This window comes from Lathyrus oleraceus, chromosome 4 (genome assembly GCF_024323335.1).
Source record: "Lathyrus oleraceus cultivar Zhongwan6 chromosome 4, CAAS_Psat_ZW6_1.0, whole genome shotgun sequence".
Taxonomy (NCBI): domain Eukaryota; kingdom Viridiplantae; phylum Streptophyta; class Magnoliopsida; order Fabales; family Fabaceae; genus Lathyrus; species Lathyrus oleraceus.
The window spans coordinates 308,645,190-308,659,197 of NC_066582.1; the positions used below are offsets into that span (position 1 = coordinate 308,645,190).

The following is a 14,008-nucleotide window of genomic DNA, read 5'->3' on the forward strand; positions in this document are numbered from 1 at the left end:
AAACCAATATTTCCTTCCAAACATGTGTGATGAGCATCCTGATTCCAAGTACCACTGGTCTTTGAATCTCTTTTCATCTCTCGTTGTAACCATCAGCAATGTCTCTTCTTCTTCATGTTTCGCCAGCTTTGCATAAGTTTCTTGATACTTCTGCTTTTCTAGACAATCACTAGAATAGTGACCATGCTTCTAACAATTGTAACACTGAATGTGACTCTTGTCTGACTTTGGACCACCACCTCTTCCTCTACCTGCAGCACCAACTCTTTGGTTGCCTTAGTTCCAGGGTTTTCTCAGATTCAACCAGTTTCCTTCTTGTTGATTTTGACCATTCAAATTGTTTTAGCCTCCTCTGCCTCTGTTTCCATTCTAGCTTCCTTTGCCTTTCCTTTCTTTTGCTGATTGCGCCTGCAAAGTCATATCACTCTTCAAATGTTCTGCAGCTCTTTCATCCATTCTTTGTTCATGAGATTCAAGTGTCCCTTGAAGCTCTTCCTTTGTCAATTTTGAAAAATCTTTCGACTCTTCTATGGCTACTACCACGTGGTCAAACTTTGGAGCCAACTAAGCAAGACCTTTCCAACAAAAGATCTTGATGTCAACACTTCTCCACATACCTTGATTTGATTCACCAGTTTCGTAACCTTGGTGAAGAAATCAATTATGCTTTCATTGTCTTCCATCTGAAGCAATTCATACGTCCTTTTGAGAGTTTGTAACTTCACCTCTTTCACCTTCTTCCCGCCTCCAAACGACTTCTCCAGAATTTCCCATGCTTCTTTCGCTGACTCTACATCACTAATATTTTCAAAGTTATCTGCATTAACACATTGATGGACTATAAAGAGAGTTTTATAATCTTTCATCTTCAATTCTTTATGTGCATCCTTTCTTGATCTGTCGCGTTTTCTGCAAGCGTTGTTACTCCTTCCTTTACAAGATCCCAAAGGATTTGTTGGAAAATGCCCGTTTGGATGATTCATTTCCATGGTGATTTTCTTCCCATGAATCGTTTAAACCGGAACTCTTAATACCAGATGTTGGATATCCATCATAACCTATGGAGAATTTTTATCAATCTTGATGAACAAGATTGTTATCACCCACACAATAACAATGAAAAAGAGAAGAAGAATTGAGAAAGAAAAGAAAGAAAAATGGAAAAGAAGAATATTTTCTGCATAGTTTCTCTCTGCCTACAACCTGTGGAAAACTTCTTTATTCACTTTGCAACTGTAAAATTCTGTGAATACAATGTTATGAATACAACATTACAAGAATAAGAGTTACTCCCTCTATTTATAGATATAGGTTAACTTACTCCCTAAGTTAAATCCCAAAACTATAAAAGTCCAAAATAGTTAACACTACTAAAAATATGCCTAAGTCGAAATCATGTGTAAAACAACATGCTTCGACACTTGGACACAGTTATACAACTCAACACACTAGGTGATTCAATACTTCTTTGCTTCTGTCGAGCAACCTACTTCGTCACAAGGAATTACAATTCAACGGGATTTTGGGTGAGTGGAAGGAAGTGAACGTGAACTGACTTGTGTAAATTTTGAATGAAATTTTCTTGTGTTTTTACTGCTGTGAAATTTTTTCAAACAATTGCATTGTCCTTCTTTATTTTACTGCAACAACTTGTTATTATTTTGACTTAAACAAAAATGTATGAAAAAATAAACCTTAAGCCTTATTCCCGCTGACTTCTTTTATTGCACTATTATGCTCATATTTTCAATTCATGTGTATTGCTAACATTGTGAGCTCTCTTGCATTGCCTTGGTTAGGTTTGATTTAAAAATAATGTTGCATTGTGAATACTTGGCCATGTATTCCATTTGATGAACATGTTGTATAAATATCTTTTGCATTTCCTTGTGTGTTATAACTAACATGTTGCATAAACTTTCTTGTATTATCTTGTGTGAGTTCAACAGCATATGCAATGTACATTTGAATGACATTGGTTTGGTTTTGATTGCATTTTCTCTTTTTTGTAGTAGGTCTCAATGGAGTGAAGTGGTTTCAAATAAGGAATCCAAATGTAGGATGGTTGGCTGGATATTGGTTTGGGGATGAAGAAAATATGGATCATATGGAGTTTTGGAGATGGTTTGGAGGCTTGACACGCTTAAGTGCCAAGTTGGAAAACTTTGAAATAGGCTTTGTCTTTGTAGGTCAATTTAGGCTTAGTTCAAAAATGTAAAAATAATTTAAAATGTACAAAACAAAATGTAATATGAAATGTAACATTTGTACTTCATATGATATAAGATGTGGATTCCTTATAAAACTTGAAAATATTTTAAATGAGCATTGAGAATATACTTTGAATTCAATTTTTCTAAACTTTGAAGTTTATTTACTTGAATGTGAGCTTGTAATGAAGATGACATTTCCTTAACAACAAAGTCATAATAAATGAATATATTGAAAAAGAAAACTCATCAATGACTTATGGCAAGTGTATCTATGAATTAATGGATGAGTGAAACTAAAGTAATGGACTCAAGCTCATAGTTTCAAATTAAAATTCTAAATGAACCAATGTGAAAATATAAAGTTATGAATTAGGTCATGAAATGCTTGGATTTGAATGCATGATCCAAGAAACAAATGACCAGATGAAAATGTCAAGTTGTTGACTTTTCTCTATTGACTTTGACTGATGCATACTAATGAGACGTAATTGACCAAATGTAATCGTCATAAGGCAATGATGTAGGTGAATTGTATGTAGATGAAAAAAACTTTGTTGAGAAAATTTTAAGGTATGACAATAGTCTACATCAGTTTATGCATCAAGAATTGTATTTCCATTTCTTTCGAATAAAATTCCTCTTTTTGGAGTTCCTATGAGATATTGCACAATTCTATGAGTTGCGTGTAAACGGATCTCTTTTAGACAATGTATGAATTGACTAACTGTACTTGCATATGCCACATTTGGTTTAACGTGAGACAAGTAAATTAATCCCCTAAGTAGACATTTATGCATTTTTTTATCTACTACAACATCTTCTTTTGAATTATCCAATTGAAGACTTGGATCTAGAGGACTGCTCACAAGTTTACGCACTATTTTTTTGTACCCCAAAGATGTCATAATCTTACTGAATCTTCCAAACCATGTTCGGAGTGATTGTTTTAGGTCATCCAACATCTTTTTCAACCTGCAAGTTGTATTGTTAAGTACTTTTTATCATATCTCGATGGTACCTGCATATGAATCTCCTCCCCAAATTCCCCATATATGAAGGCATTCTTCACATCATATTTTTGTAAATCCCAACCATAATTTGCAACAAGGGATAAAACTAATATGAATGTATTCATCTTCGCAATCTAAGTAACTGTTTCTGAATAATCAATTTCATATGTTTATGTAAACATTTTGGCAAGCTACCTAGTTTAATATCTTTCGATTGAGCCATTTGCCTTATATTTTAGTGTGTACACTCATTTGCATCCAATTGCCCTCTTCCCTTCTGGTAAAGTCACTAACTCTTGAATTATATTCTTCTTCAATTTGTCGATCTAGATATCCATGGCTAGCTTCCGTTTTTCATTAAACATTGCTTTAGAAACATTTGTAGGTATGAAAGTAACTTATTTTAAGCAATCAAATTTTCATCTCCATTTTCCTAGTGTTTCTTAGATGTTTGACTATGTGAGTAAGCCGTTTGGGACTATTGTGGCATGGCATGCTACCTCCATTATTATTGGCTTGATTTTCTTTATTGATGAAATTGTTGGTCTGGTTGTTGTCTTCCATGTATTATTCTGGTTTAGTTGGTTTAGTAGATGATCTAGAAATAAAAATTTGTAAACTCACGCGAGCAAGAATAAAACGAAAGACAAGATCACAAAAATCCGTTACCTAATTCGATCAAACCGATCTATTTCAAAGACCATAGCAACTTTATAATTCACTATACTTTTAAAAATTGTTATAAGAAATTACAATATTAGTTATAAAAAAATAGTTTTCCAAATTTTCAAGAAAAACTTTATTGTTATACCCCAAGTATTTTTCAATCTTTTCGACTCTTTAATATATATTCAAAGTGTTATATAGGTGTATCACAATCCTCTTAGATATTCTCAAAAGAATATCAATACCAAGGACAAACGTGAATCCTACGAATTTCTATCTATCGTTTTCTCTCTAATTTTTTTCTCACTTGTTCCTTCATTCTTTCATGATAACTTGTTCCTTCTTTCATGACAACTTGTTCCTTCATTCTTTCATGACAACTTGTTCCTTCATTCTTTCATGATAACAAAAGTGACACAGTTATAACTGTCAAACTCTTTGAAACTCAATTCGGGTCCAAAATCGACCCAGCAAATTCAGCCATACTCACATCACTTGTATGTGGTTCTGACACTATTTAACATGAGCTACATGTTTACCTATTATGTCTACAAAAGTTGTACCAACAGTTGATTGAGGCACGATTGCCACATAATTCATTAAATTGTTTACAAAATAATCACCAATAGAATTGACAAATGGACTGGCTACAACTTCAAATCCAGAAATATAATTACTTTTGGTACAAAGCAAAACAATTAATAATTTAAATAAACAAAGAAACTATTAAGGAACAGAGAGAGGAGGGTTTCTATTCTTGAATGTAACATTCTAAACTGTAAATTAATTCAACAACAAAATTGACTTGGACCAAGCTCTCTCTCTGCCACAGTTGTGATGAAGAATCAAACCATATGAACTCTGTGACCATTGTATATAGAAAGGTAGTATCAGCTTGAGGGTAGGACTGTAGTTTCAAATTGTTTTTCCAGTGATTATTGTGTTGATGTGGAGTTTCCATCAGTAACCCAATACTGTTTGACGGCAATTAGTACTTTCTCAGGAACAAGAGGACCATCTTCATGATCAACCAATTTAAAATTCCATCTCATTCCCCCGATTAATTTCTTTACCTTGATTAATACATCGACTTCGTCGCGGATTATGACAGCCCCTTCTGGTCGCAAAATCCTGTCCATCTCGAGAAGAATGTCTTCTGTATTGCATCTGCATTCAGTTACATCACACACATGCGTGAGCTATGAATCACGGACACCAGAAACGCGACACTGATACATCGACACCGATAGTAATTTTAAAAAATGAAAAAAATAAACGTAATGACTAGTGTTAGTGTCGATTTCGGAAACCGACACTGACACATCTTTTTTCAGAGATATCGATGCTACAGAGAGTGCGTGAGGCACAAGAAAGATCACAACTAAAATAAATGATTTGAAATGTTTAATAGTCATTTGACTAAAGGAACACTTACTTATCCTGGTAGAGACTAAAGAGGCGATTGGCATGAATGAGATCATATGTCCTTGGATACGTGGAAAAGGCTTCACACCTGGATCGAAAAGGATCAAATAGTTAAAGACCGAGATCTGGCATGAATAAAATAGGATGGAATACTAAGAAAAAAAACTGCACCAATCATGATAGATGCCGACCAGTCCTCGCTCAAATACCACACCGAGAGTACTTTTCTCAGCTATAGTTGGCACCACATTCATGACCCATGATTTCGACGAATGAATAGCTGCAGCAAAACTACCCAAACCAGCATTCATATCCATGATGTTGCGATATCTACCAGAATCCAACAGTGAGTTGATTTTCTTGTATGCGTTGACATGCTTTTTCCATGTTTTGTTATCGTCCTGGTATGTCGCGGAAGAAACTCCGGGAATAGAGCCGCTAGAAACTCTCGGAGGGATTGCATATAACCTGTCTGGAAATGGTTTAAGATCGCCCCCGGAAACTTTAGGAGTCGGAGTAACACAGGCCTCCATTTTCTTATACCTATAGCCACAGAACAGAGCCATTCCGAGTCAGTACCATCCATTTCGTATGAAATTAAACATTAAACATTGCTCATATTATGCCAAGCAAAGAGAAATAAAAGGAACCTATAACATTATATATTATTTATATAGCAATAAAAGAGGGAAGAGGGTGCATACCAGACATCATTAGGATCAGAGGATTCACAAAATTCAACATTGGAATCATCTTGTCTGCTACGGCATGATTCAGAGTCTGTCATCTTTTGCCAAATGGCAGTTTCAGCCTTCTCAGATTTCTTCTCCCAGCAAAGTTTCTTAGCAACCTCTTCAATCATTCTTTGTTCTTCCTCAAGCTCCTCCTTTGGTCTCTGCCATGGTTTGTAGTTTACTTTCCAATTGATTGGAGGACCAGAAAGAACCCAATAACCACCAGGTCTTAGAACTCTATCAACTTCCATCATATAAATTCCACCTGCAAAAGAACCGTCATTTATCATCTCAAGTAGTACATAGTTTGTAAATAAGAAGATAGTGTTTAGTTTTACTGTGATTTTCTTACCATTTGCTCCCCAGGGAATCAAACAGCGAGAACAATGAGCCATATCGAAAGCTCGCGATGGATATGGCAACTTTATAGTTCCGAGAACACCAATTACAGCTGGTACACCTCTTTCAAGAGCAAATTGTACTTGTGCTTCGTGAGAGTCCCTCGGTGCAAACGACATGGCAACAACATTTCTGCTCCACAGATATGCACCCCAACTTGCAACCTGACACATTAATACATACACAGCTTAAAACCCTGTTTAGATAAATAGCTTAATTAAGCACTTATCATATAAGTGCTTATGTATAATCTATTTCTATGACAGGATAAAATAAAGTCAAATAAACATACCCCACAACCGGTGTCAAGTGCCGTCCTCACTGTCCCATCATCTATCGGTACAACAGATGCGAGTTGATCAATATATTTATCAGCACCTTGAGGAAATTGTGTTCCACCGCCCGGGAATCTAAACACATTTCCCTCGTATTGGATCCAATTCTGAATAGCCTTCTCAACTGTGAGACTCTTGTACGGCGCATTCGCATAAGGAACATAATCCCTACTCTTAGGCCATGGAAAAGGTGTTACATACCCTTTTGGCGCTGGGATCATACAATGTAACTTCTCTTCTTCTGGAGGACAATGTCTCTCTCTATAGTTCATGTTTTCTCTCGGAAACGTCATAGCACGCCGTTGGTCTTGACACGGAGTGTAATCAGTATAACGAGCCGCACACGGTTTAAAAACCTTAGTCTTCGAATCAGATTCATCGATTTGACTAACTTCTCCAGCATGGTGTGAATCGAAACTTAAATTCGGAACTACGTCACATTCTGCATTATTCTTAGTTATCTCTAATGCTATGCTATCTCCTTTTCCAAAACCACTTCTCTGCCATGCTCCCAATATATAAAAGAAACAGCACAGACCAACTACTATAAAGATCTGCACAGAGCTTCTAGTCCTATTATCAGCAGCACTTGGTTTCGCCATCTAGAACCTAAAAAAAATAACAAACCTTATTTAGAAACACGAAAGTTACGAAATCGAATCCATTCAAGATTCGATTTCTAATATTATGATCCACAACATCCACTCAAGATCTAGCACCAAAATTTCAAGTCAAATGAAACATACTTTCTTCAAATCTTCAAAATGAATAAAGCTTACTAGTAACTACTAATCCAACTATGGATCATCACAAGATCACTTTCCATATTTGCATAACTAATGTCATTCACTTTCAATTATAGCAACCAAACAAATTATTAATTAGTATATATACAATACATGCTATTAAAAGAAAAGTGTAAAGCTAACTTCAGATCTACATAACAGTAACAAGCTTAAACTCTTATTGATCCAACAACAAAAAATGCAAATTTTAAAGAAAACAAAAAGATATGAACTAGCCCAATAGGTGAATTTGAAAAATAATCAAATTCAGAGTAACAAATGAAAGCCCATTAAAGCTAAACAAAAGAATTAACCATAAAAAGTGAACCTTTGATCCCAAATATAAAGTTAAGCAAATTCAGAAAATTTAGATGATGGATCGAAAATTGAGAGATCTGAGATTGGAATAGTGAAAGAAAGAGAAAAACCTGAATAATTATTATATAGTGAGGAACGAAAGAATGATGAATTTCATGTATGAATGAGAGTGAGATGAGAAGTAGCAATAAAACGCGTTAGCTAGAGTTATATAGAAGAAAGAAAGGAAAGGAAAAAGGAAAAGTGGTGATATTATTATAAAGAAAAAGGTATGAATGTGTATGTTGTTGTTGTGATTGTGATTGTGGCGGTGCTGGAAAATCTGTGAGACTGTTGTTATAGTTTTACTAGTTTTCAATTTTACAGTGTTGGTTTGGTTAGATGACTGATTGGTAGATGAATTGAATTTAGGATTGGACAAAAATGTAGATCGTGTACCCACGTTGTTTGTTGTTCCTCGAGTGAGATTCTAGGATTATTAAATTTAAGATTAAGAGACACTAACTAGGTATGTTTTATTCTTTGACTTAGTATCCTAAGCCTCTACCCTAAAATATGTTTTTTTTTAAACATCGCAATTGTACTAATCACTCGAATTAGTAATGACAATAATGGATTATAAAACTCTAAAGTATGTTTAGACTAACATAGATATTTATTTAGGTTTAAATAATGTCTCGCTCATCGTAAGTGTTTGTGTATAAGATTGAAGATGAAGATAAAGATGAAAAAAAGAGAAAGAGAGAGAAAAATGTAATTAATTTTTGAATGAAAATTGATATAGAGCAATTCTGTTCCACAACTTGTATAAATACAAAATTAAAAATGTCACGTATGCAAACTGCTAATCTACACTAGTTGAGCAATGTACCTTCTGAAAACGTAAAAACAACTACAATTCGGAAGCTAACACTAACGTTTTGGGCACTAACTTTTCAGCTACGCTGAGTAAGGTTCTGAAACCTATAGCTTTTGAACACTAACACATCTGAACTATGAATTATATCTAAAATCATCTTTTAATTGATATTCAGCTAACTAACATCAAAAATACCAATTTCATCCATCAAATGGATAAAGTGTTTCGTCTTAACAACTTTAGTCAGCACATATGCAAGTTGCTTCTGAGTACTACAGTGCACAACTTTTAACACTTCATTATGAACCTGATTTTTCAGAAAATTAAATGTTGTGTCAATATACTTGCTTCTTCCATGCATCACTGGATTTTTGGCAAGACTTATGGTTGATTTGTTGTCAATCCTCAGCTTCACATGCTTGTTCACTTTGATCTTCAGATCCTGCAACAAATTCATAAGCCAAATAGCTTGACATGCAGATAAAGCACTTGCAATGTACTTAGCTACACAGGTCGACAATGCAACCAGTAGTTACTTCTTGGAGCACTAAGAGATAAGACCTCACAAATGCTTAAAGAAATATCCAGAAGTACTTCTTCTGTCAACTCTGTTTCCACGCCAATCAGAATCTGAATATCACATCAGTTCTGATTCAGACTTAACACCATAAGAAAATAACACTTCATACTTCAGAGTCTCCTTAATATACCTCAGAATCCTGGCAGCAGCTTGCTAATGTGACCATTTTGGTTTGTACATAAACCTACTTCCCTTTATATTTTATACTGCGACAACAAATAAGCTATCCACCTTGCACACAATCCCTCATTCCATGAATGAACCAAACACATCAAAATTGACTGACATGTTATCTGCAAAAAGATTCAACATGGTGTCATAAAATTGTTGTCAGTTCCTTCAACTTCTCAACTTGCTGATGTGTTCACAAGATCCTTACATGTTACCTATTTCCAAACCTTTATATCTAAGTTAGGACTTTGTAATCTACACAATCCAACATGAGGGAGGGTGTCACAGTTATTTAAACTAACTATAGTTAGCATAGTCTTTTCCCTTCAAATGTATTTAGTAACTCTAGATCATAGTTAGTTATAATTTTGTTGTATTTAATAACTCTAATTTTGTTTTGAAGCATATCATGTCTCCTTCAAGTTATGCTCAATTTATCTAGAATAATAATGAGACATCTGGTGATGTATCATAAAATAAACACATAATTTCCCTTTTAATTATACCATTCTTGTACTGATATAATTTAATTGGGTCTTAAGGTGGATAGTCCATAAAATAATATGGAATATCAGGTAGGCTGGATGGGGCAAGCTTCCCCACGAAGCTATAGGTTGCCCGAAATGGATCATGGGCCGCTTGGATGTCCATATTAGGTCGTCTAATTAGGCTTCATCTGTTTGGACTAACTCCAAATATCCAGTTATCCAATAAACATGGGAGATGACATTCCCCACTGCAAAGAACATAGAGATAGACTCAAGGAGAATAATTGCATCATCCATTATTTAAGGAAGAATAAGTCTTCCACTACTCCCATGATTCTAATCGCGAAATGAAGGAAACCACCTTTTGGCTTCTAGGCTTAGGCCCAAGGGGTCTTCTATAAATAACTCAATCCCATCATTGAGAAAATCATCTATACATTCTAAAGAGAAAAGAGTCTCTCACTCCCTATGTGAGTAGACTTCATCTCCTCTGTTGTATTTTTTGAAAAGTACAATTGGCACCCACCGTTGGGCTCGATAAAATAGACTCAAGCCTTAATATCAATCCAAGTGAAATTAACATATGTGACGACGATGTTGACCATAAGATAGCGACAAGAATAAACATTGAGGATTCAAGAAAAAAGTAAACATAAGTTTTTAATATGTTTGATGATGTTATATTAACTAATGATTGGACATTAAACATTTTCTTTTTAATACTAGTATAATTTAGTATGTTGGTTGTGTATCTAATAATATAAACCTATTTGATTTTATATTTAACTTAATAAAAAGGTTATTCACTCAAATATTTAATGTTAAGAAATGTGGTTGGACCAAACTCAATCCTACAAAATCGACTTGTAGGGTAAGGATTGCTCCCACTTATAAGCACATGTTTAAACCATATATTGTCTGATGTGAAACTCTTAACACACCCTCTCACGTCCAAGATTGGACATATGTATCATGGAATTAAATGGTAGGTGGTCCAATAGCGTAAACCTGATAGAAGGTGGCTCACTGAATTTTAAGTGAGGCTTTAATACCATGTTAAGAAATGTGGTTGTGCCTAACTCAACCCTACAAAACGGGCTTGTAGGGTAAGGATTACCCCCATATATAAACACATGTTTAGACCATATATTGTCTGATGTGGGACTCTTAACATTTAATTTAAGCACTATTATTTCGTTTTTTTAAGTGGATCTTTACTCATTGTAAGTGCTTCAAAGTATCTAACGGGAAATTTTTTTATTGTTCTCATAGGAGATTAATCCTTAGACCATGGTAAACATCATGTTTTGTTTGGTTATGTTTAGTAAAATCTCTAGAAAGAGAGATTGGGACGAATACGTTTGCATTATTTTTTATTCCCCACTTTTGCTATATTATTCAACCGAGTCAAGCCTGAAAGAACTATGGTGGTCAACTCATCGATTCCGATTAGTGATTTTGAATATGTGAAGGGTAGAAAGGTTAACCCGCCCTACAATTGAGATGAAAACACAATAAAAACATGGTAGCAACTATTTTATGCAGATGCTTGTTTTGTTGTTCCAACATCTGCACACCTGAAGTACTTGTTGCTTCCTAATGTGAAGCTTGATTACAGAGTAGCGGGTACTCAACCCAGATCTGGATAAGTCGAGTTGGGATTATTCTGAGCAATGAGGAATGAATAGGGAAGGTGGAGATAGAGAAATAGTGTAAATAAACAAGTAAGAGGTGAAGTGATGATGATGAGTATGCAATGTTTATTTGAAAGATTTGGTAAGCATTCACTATTTGAAAGATTTGGTAAGCATTCGCTATTAACTATTTATGGTTCAAAATAGGTTATAAATTAGGGAAAATCCAAAAATATTAAATATTTATGTACCTGATAACACTAAAATTTACCGTATTTTCGACTCCGATTTCACATGCATTCTAGTCGTTTTATTATCATTTTGTTGTGTTATTGGTATGTTTTCCTTTGTTTTCAGGTTTTTACTTTAATCGGAGCCCCGATCGAGAAAAGGAGTGAAAAAGAGCCAAAAACCCTAAAATTCAGCATTTTGTGCTTATGGCCTACCCAATGGCGGGCGCCACAGACCAAGCCATGACGTGTCCAAGCTCAACTTCCCTCAACTCCCACGTTCTCCACTACATCCACTAAGGCGCCTCACTTTGGCCTTGTGGCGGGCTCCATGGCCTTGTGGCGGGCGCCACAAGAGGAAAACAGTTTCCCCCCATTTTCAAGTTGAAGGGCATCCAAGTCATTTCCATCTTTTTACTTGCTTATAAATAGAAACTCGAATTCACTTTTACAAGCATCCAAACTTAGAGCAGAGGCAAACTCAGAGCAACTTTGTTTCACTTAGGCATATATTCAGTTTTATAAAGTGGTAATCGCTTCGCATTGGAGTGTTACCACAATTGTGTAATCGAGTCTGTGATAGAGTCTGTAATCGAGTTTGGAGCACTTTGGAAGGAAGTTAATCCTGCCGCCATTTTCATTTCCGCATTGCAATTTATTCAACCCTCCGATTGGAGCAGGTTTTTATTACTTGTCTTTATCTTCTTTATTTTCCCGCACTCGCTTTACTTTATTTATTTCCTCGCACTCGCTTTACTTTTATTTATTTCTCGCACTCGCACTACTTTTATTTATTTTAATGCACTTTTACTTTACCATGTCTAGCTAAATTTATAAGGCTAAAATGTAAGGATCGTAATTGAACCAGTAGTCCGTACAATTGTTCGTAGAAACTCTTAAGGGCTATTTTAACTTTCAACTTAAGTTTTCCCGCATTTCAATTTCGTTGGGTAAGATCGAAAGCCGTCCAACGTCTTTTTAAACTTAACTGTTTTTAACTATTTCAAAAACAGCGAAAGCGCTTTGTTTAGTTCATTAGGAGATTTTAACATTAGGAAGAAAAGAGATTTTAAAACTATTTTCGGACGCGTTTATAAGTTTAGAGTCTGGTTCGTGAGAACCTCTTTTGGTTAAGAAATCCAGGTTATAATACTTTTCAACTTAGTCAAGATACTATATTTCTTAAAAATAGGTTTCCTACTCTAACGCAGTGCGCACCTTTTTATAAGTGACAATAAGAGGGTTTGGTTAGGGAGTACAACTCGGTTCTGAATACGCGAAAGCGACAGTTCCTGTTAAATTAGTTCTTTTCAAAGTAGGAAACACTGCCCATAAGTAGCTCTACTAGCAAGTACTTGGATTATTAATTGATTACGTGAATTACATTCGACCCTGTCTTTATTAATTAATCTTTATTCAACACTTTATTTTTCATTGCACACTCTAAAAAACACCTATTTCGATTGCCTTTGATAAACACCATAACAATAGATAACGATAGTTTGACACTTGGTCTCTGTGGATTCGACAATCTTTTATATTACTCTGACGCGTTCGTATACTTGCGAAAAGCACGCATCAAGTTTTTGGCGCCGTTGCCGGGGACCAATTTCGTCAAATTTCATTTTCCTGTTGTTATATCGTTTAGACTTTGGCTATTTCCCGCCGGTCAATGCGAAGAACTCGCAGCACCGGAAGTTTAAGCTTAGTATACCCTCTGGCGGAACCTGAACGTTACGCTCGCGCACGTTTATTCTTTCATAGAATTAAGAGAGCTATGGCCGAAGATCAAAACAAAAGACCTCTTAAAGATTTCGCTCAACCATCTAATGAAGAACCTAGTTCTAGTATAGTAAACCCAACCATCCCAGCTAATAATTTTGAACTTAAACCATCTCTGTTACAACTAGTGCAACAGAGACAATTCGCGGGTCTCGCTACTGAGAACCCAAACCAACATTTAAAAGTATTTCTTCAATTAGCAGACACTTTTAAAACCAATGGAGCTTCTCCTGAGGCAATACATTTAAGATTAATTCCTTTTTCCCTCAGAGATAAAGCCCTATCATGGTTAGATTCCCTTCCACCCAATTCCATTACGACTTGGGATAACCTTAGAAGAGTTTTTCTTGCTAGATATTTTCCCCCGAGTAAAACCGCC

At 35.3% G+C, this 14,008-nt stretch overlaps 1 protein-coding gene across 1 annotated transcript; it reads right to left on the reverse strand.

The window, feature by feature from the left end:
* Positions 1-4,458: 4,458 nt before the first annotated feature.
* On the reverse strand, positions 4,459-8,250 carry LOC127075261 (probable methyltransferase PMT2). The gene is made up of 7 exons (XM_051016747.1): positions 7,996-8,250; positions 6,740-7,391; positions 6,401-6,611; positions 6,019-6,313; positions 5,486-5,857; positions 5,325-5,402; positions 4,459-5,056 (listed from the first exon to the last, which is right to left on the reverse strand). Exons 2-7 carry the CDS (start codon positions 7,382-7,384, stop codon positions 4,825-4,827), a joined length of 1,833 nt encoding a protein of 610 aa, XP_050872704.1. The 5' UTR covers positions 7,385-7,391; positions 7,996-8,250; the 3' UTR covers positions 4,459-4,824.
* Between the last annotated feature and the right edge of the window lie 5,758 nt (positions 8,251-14,008).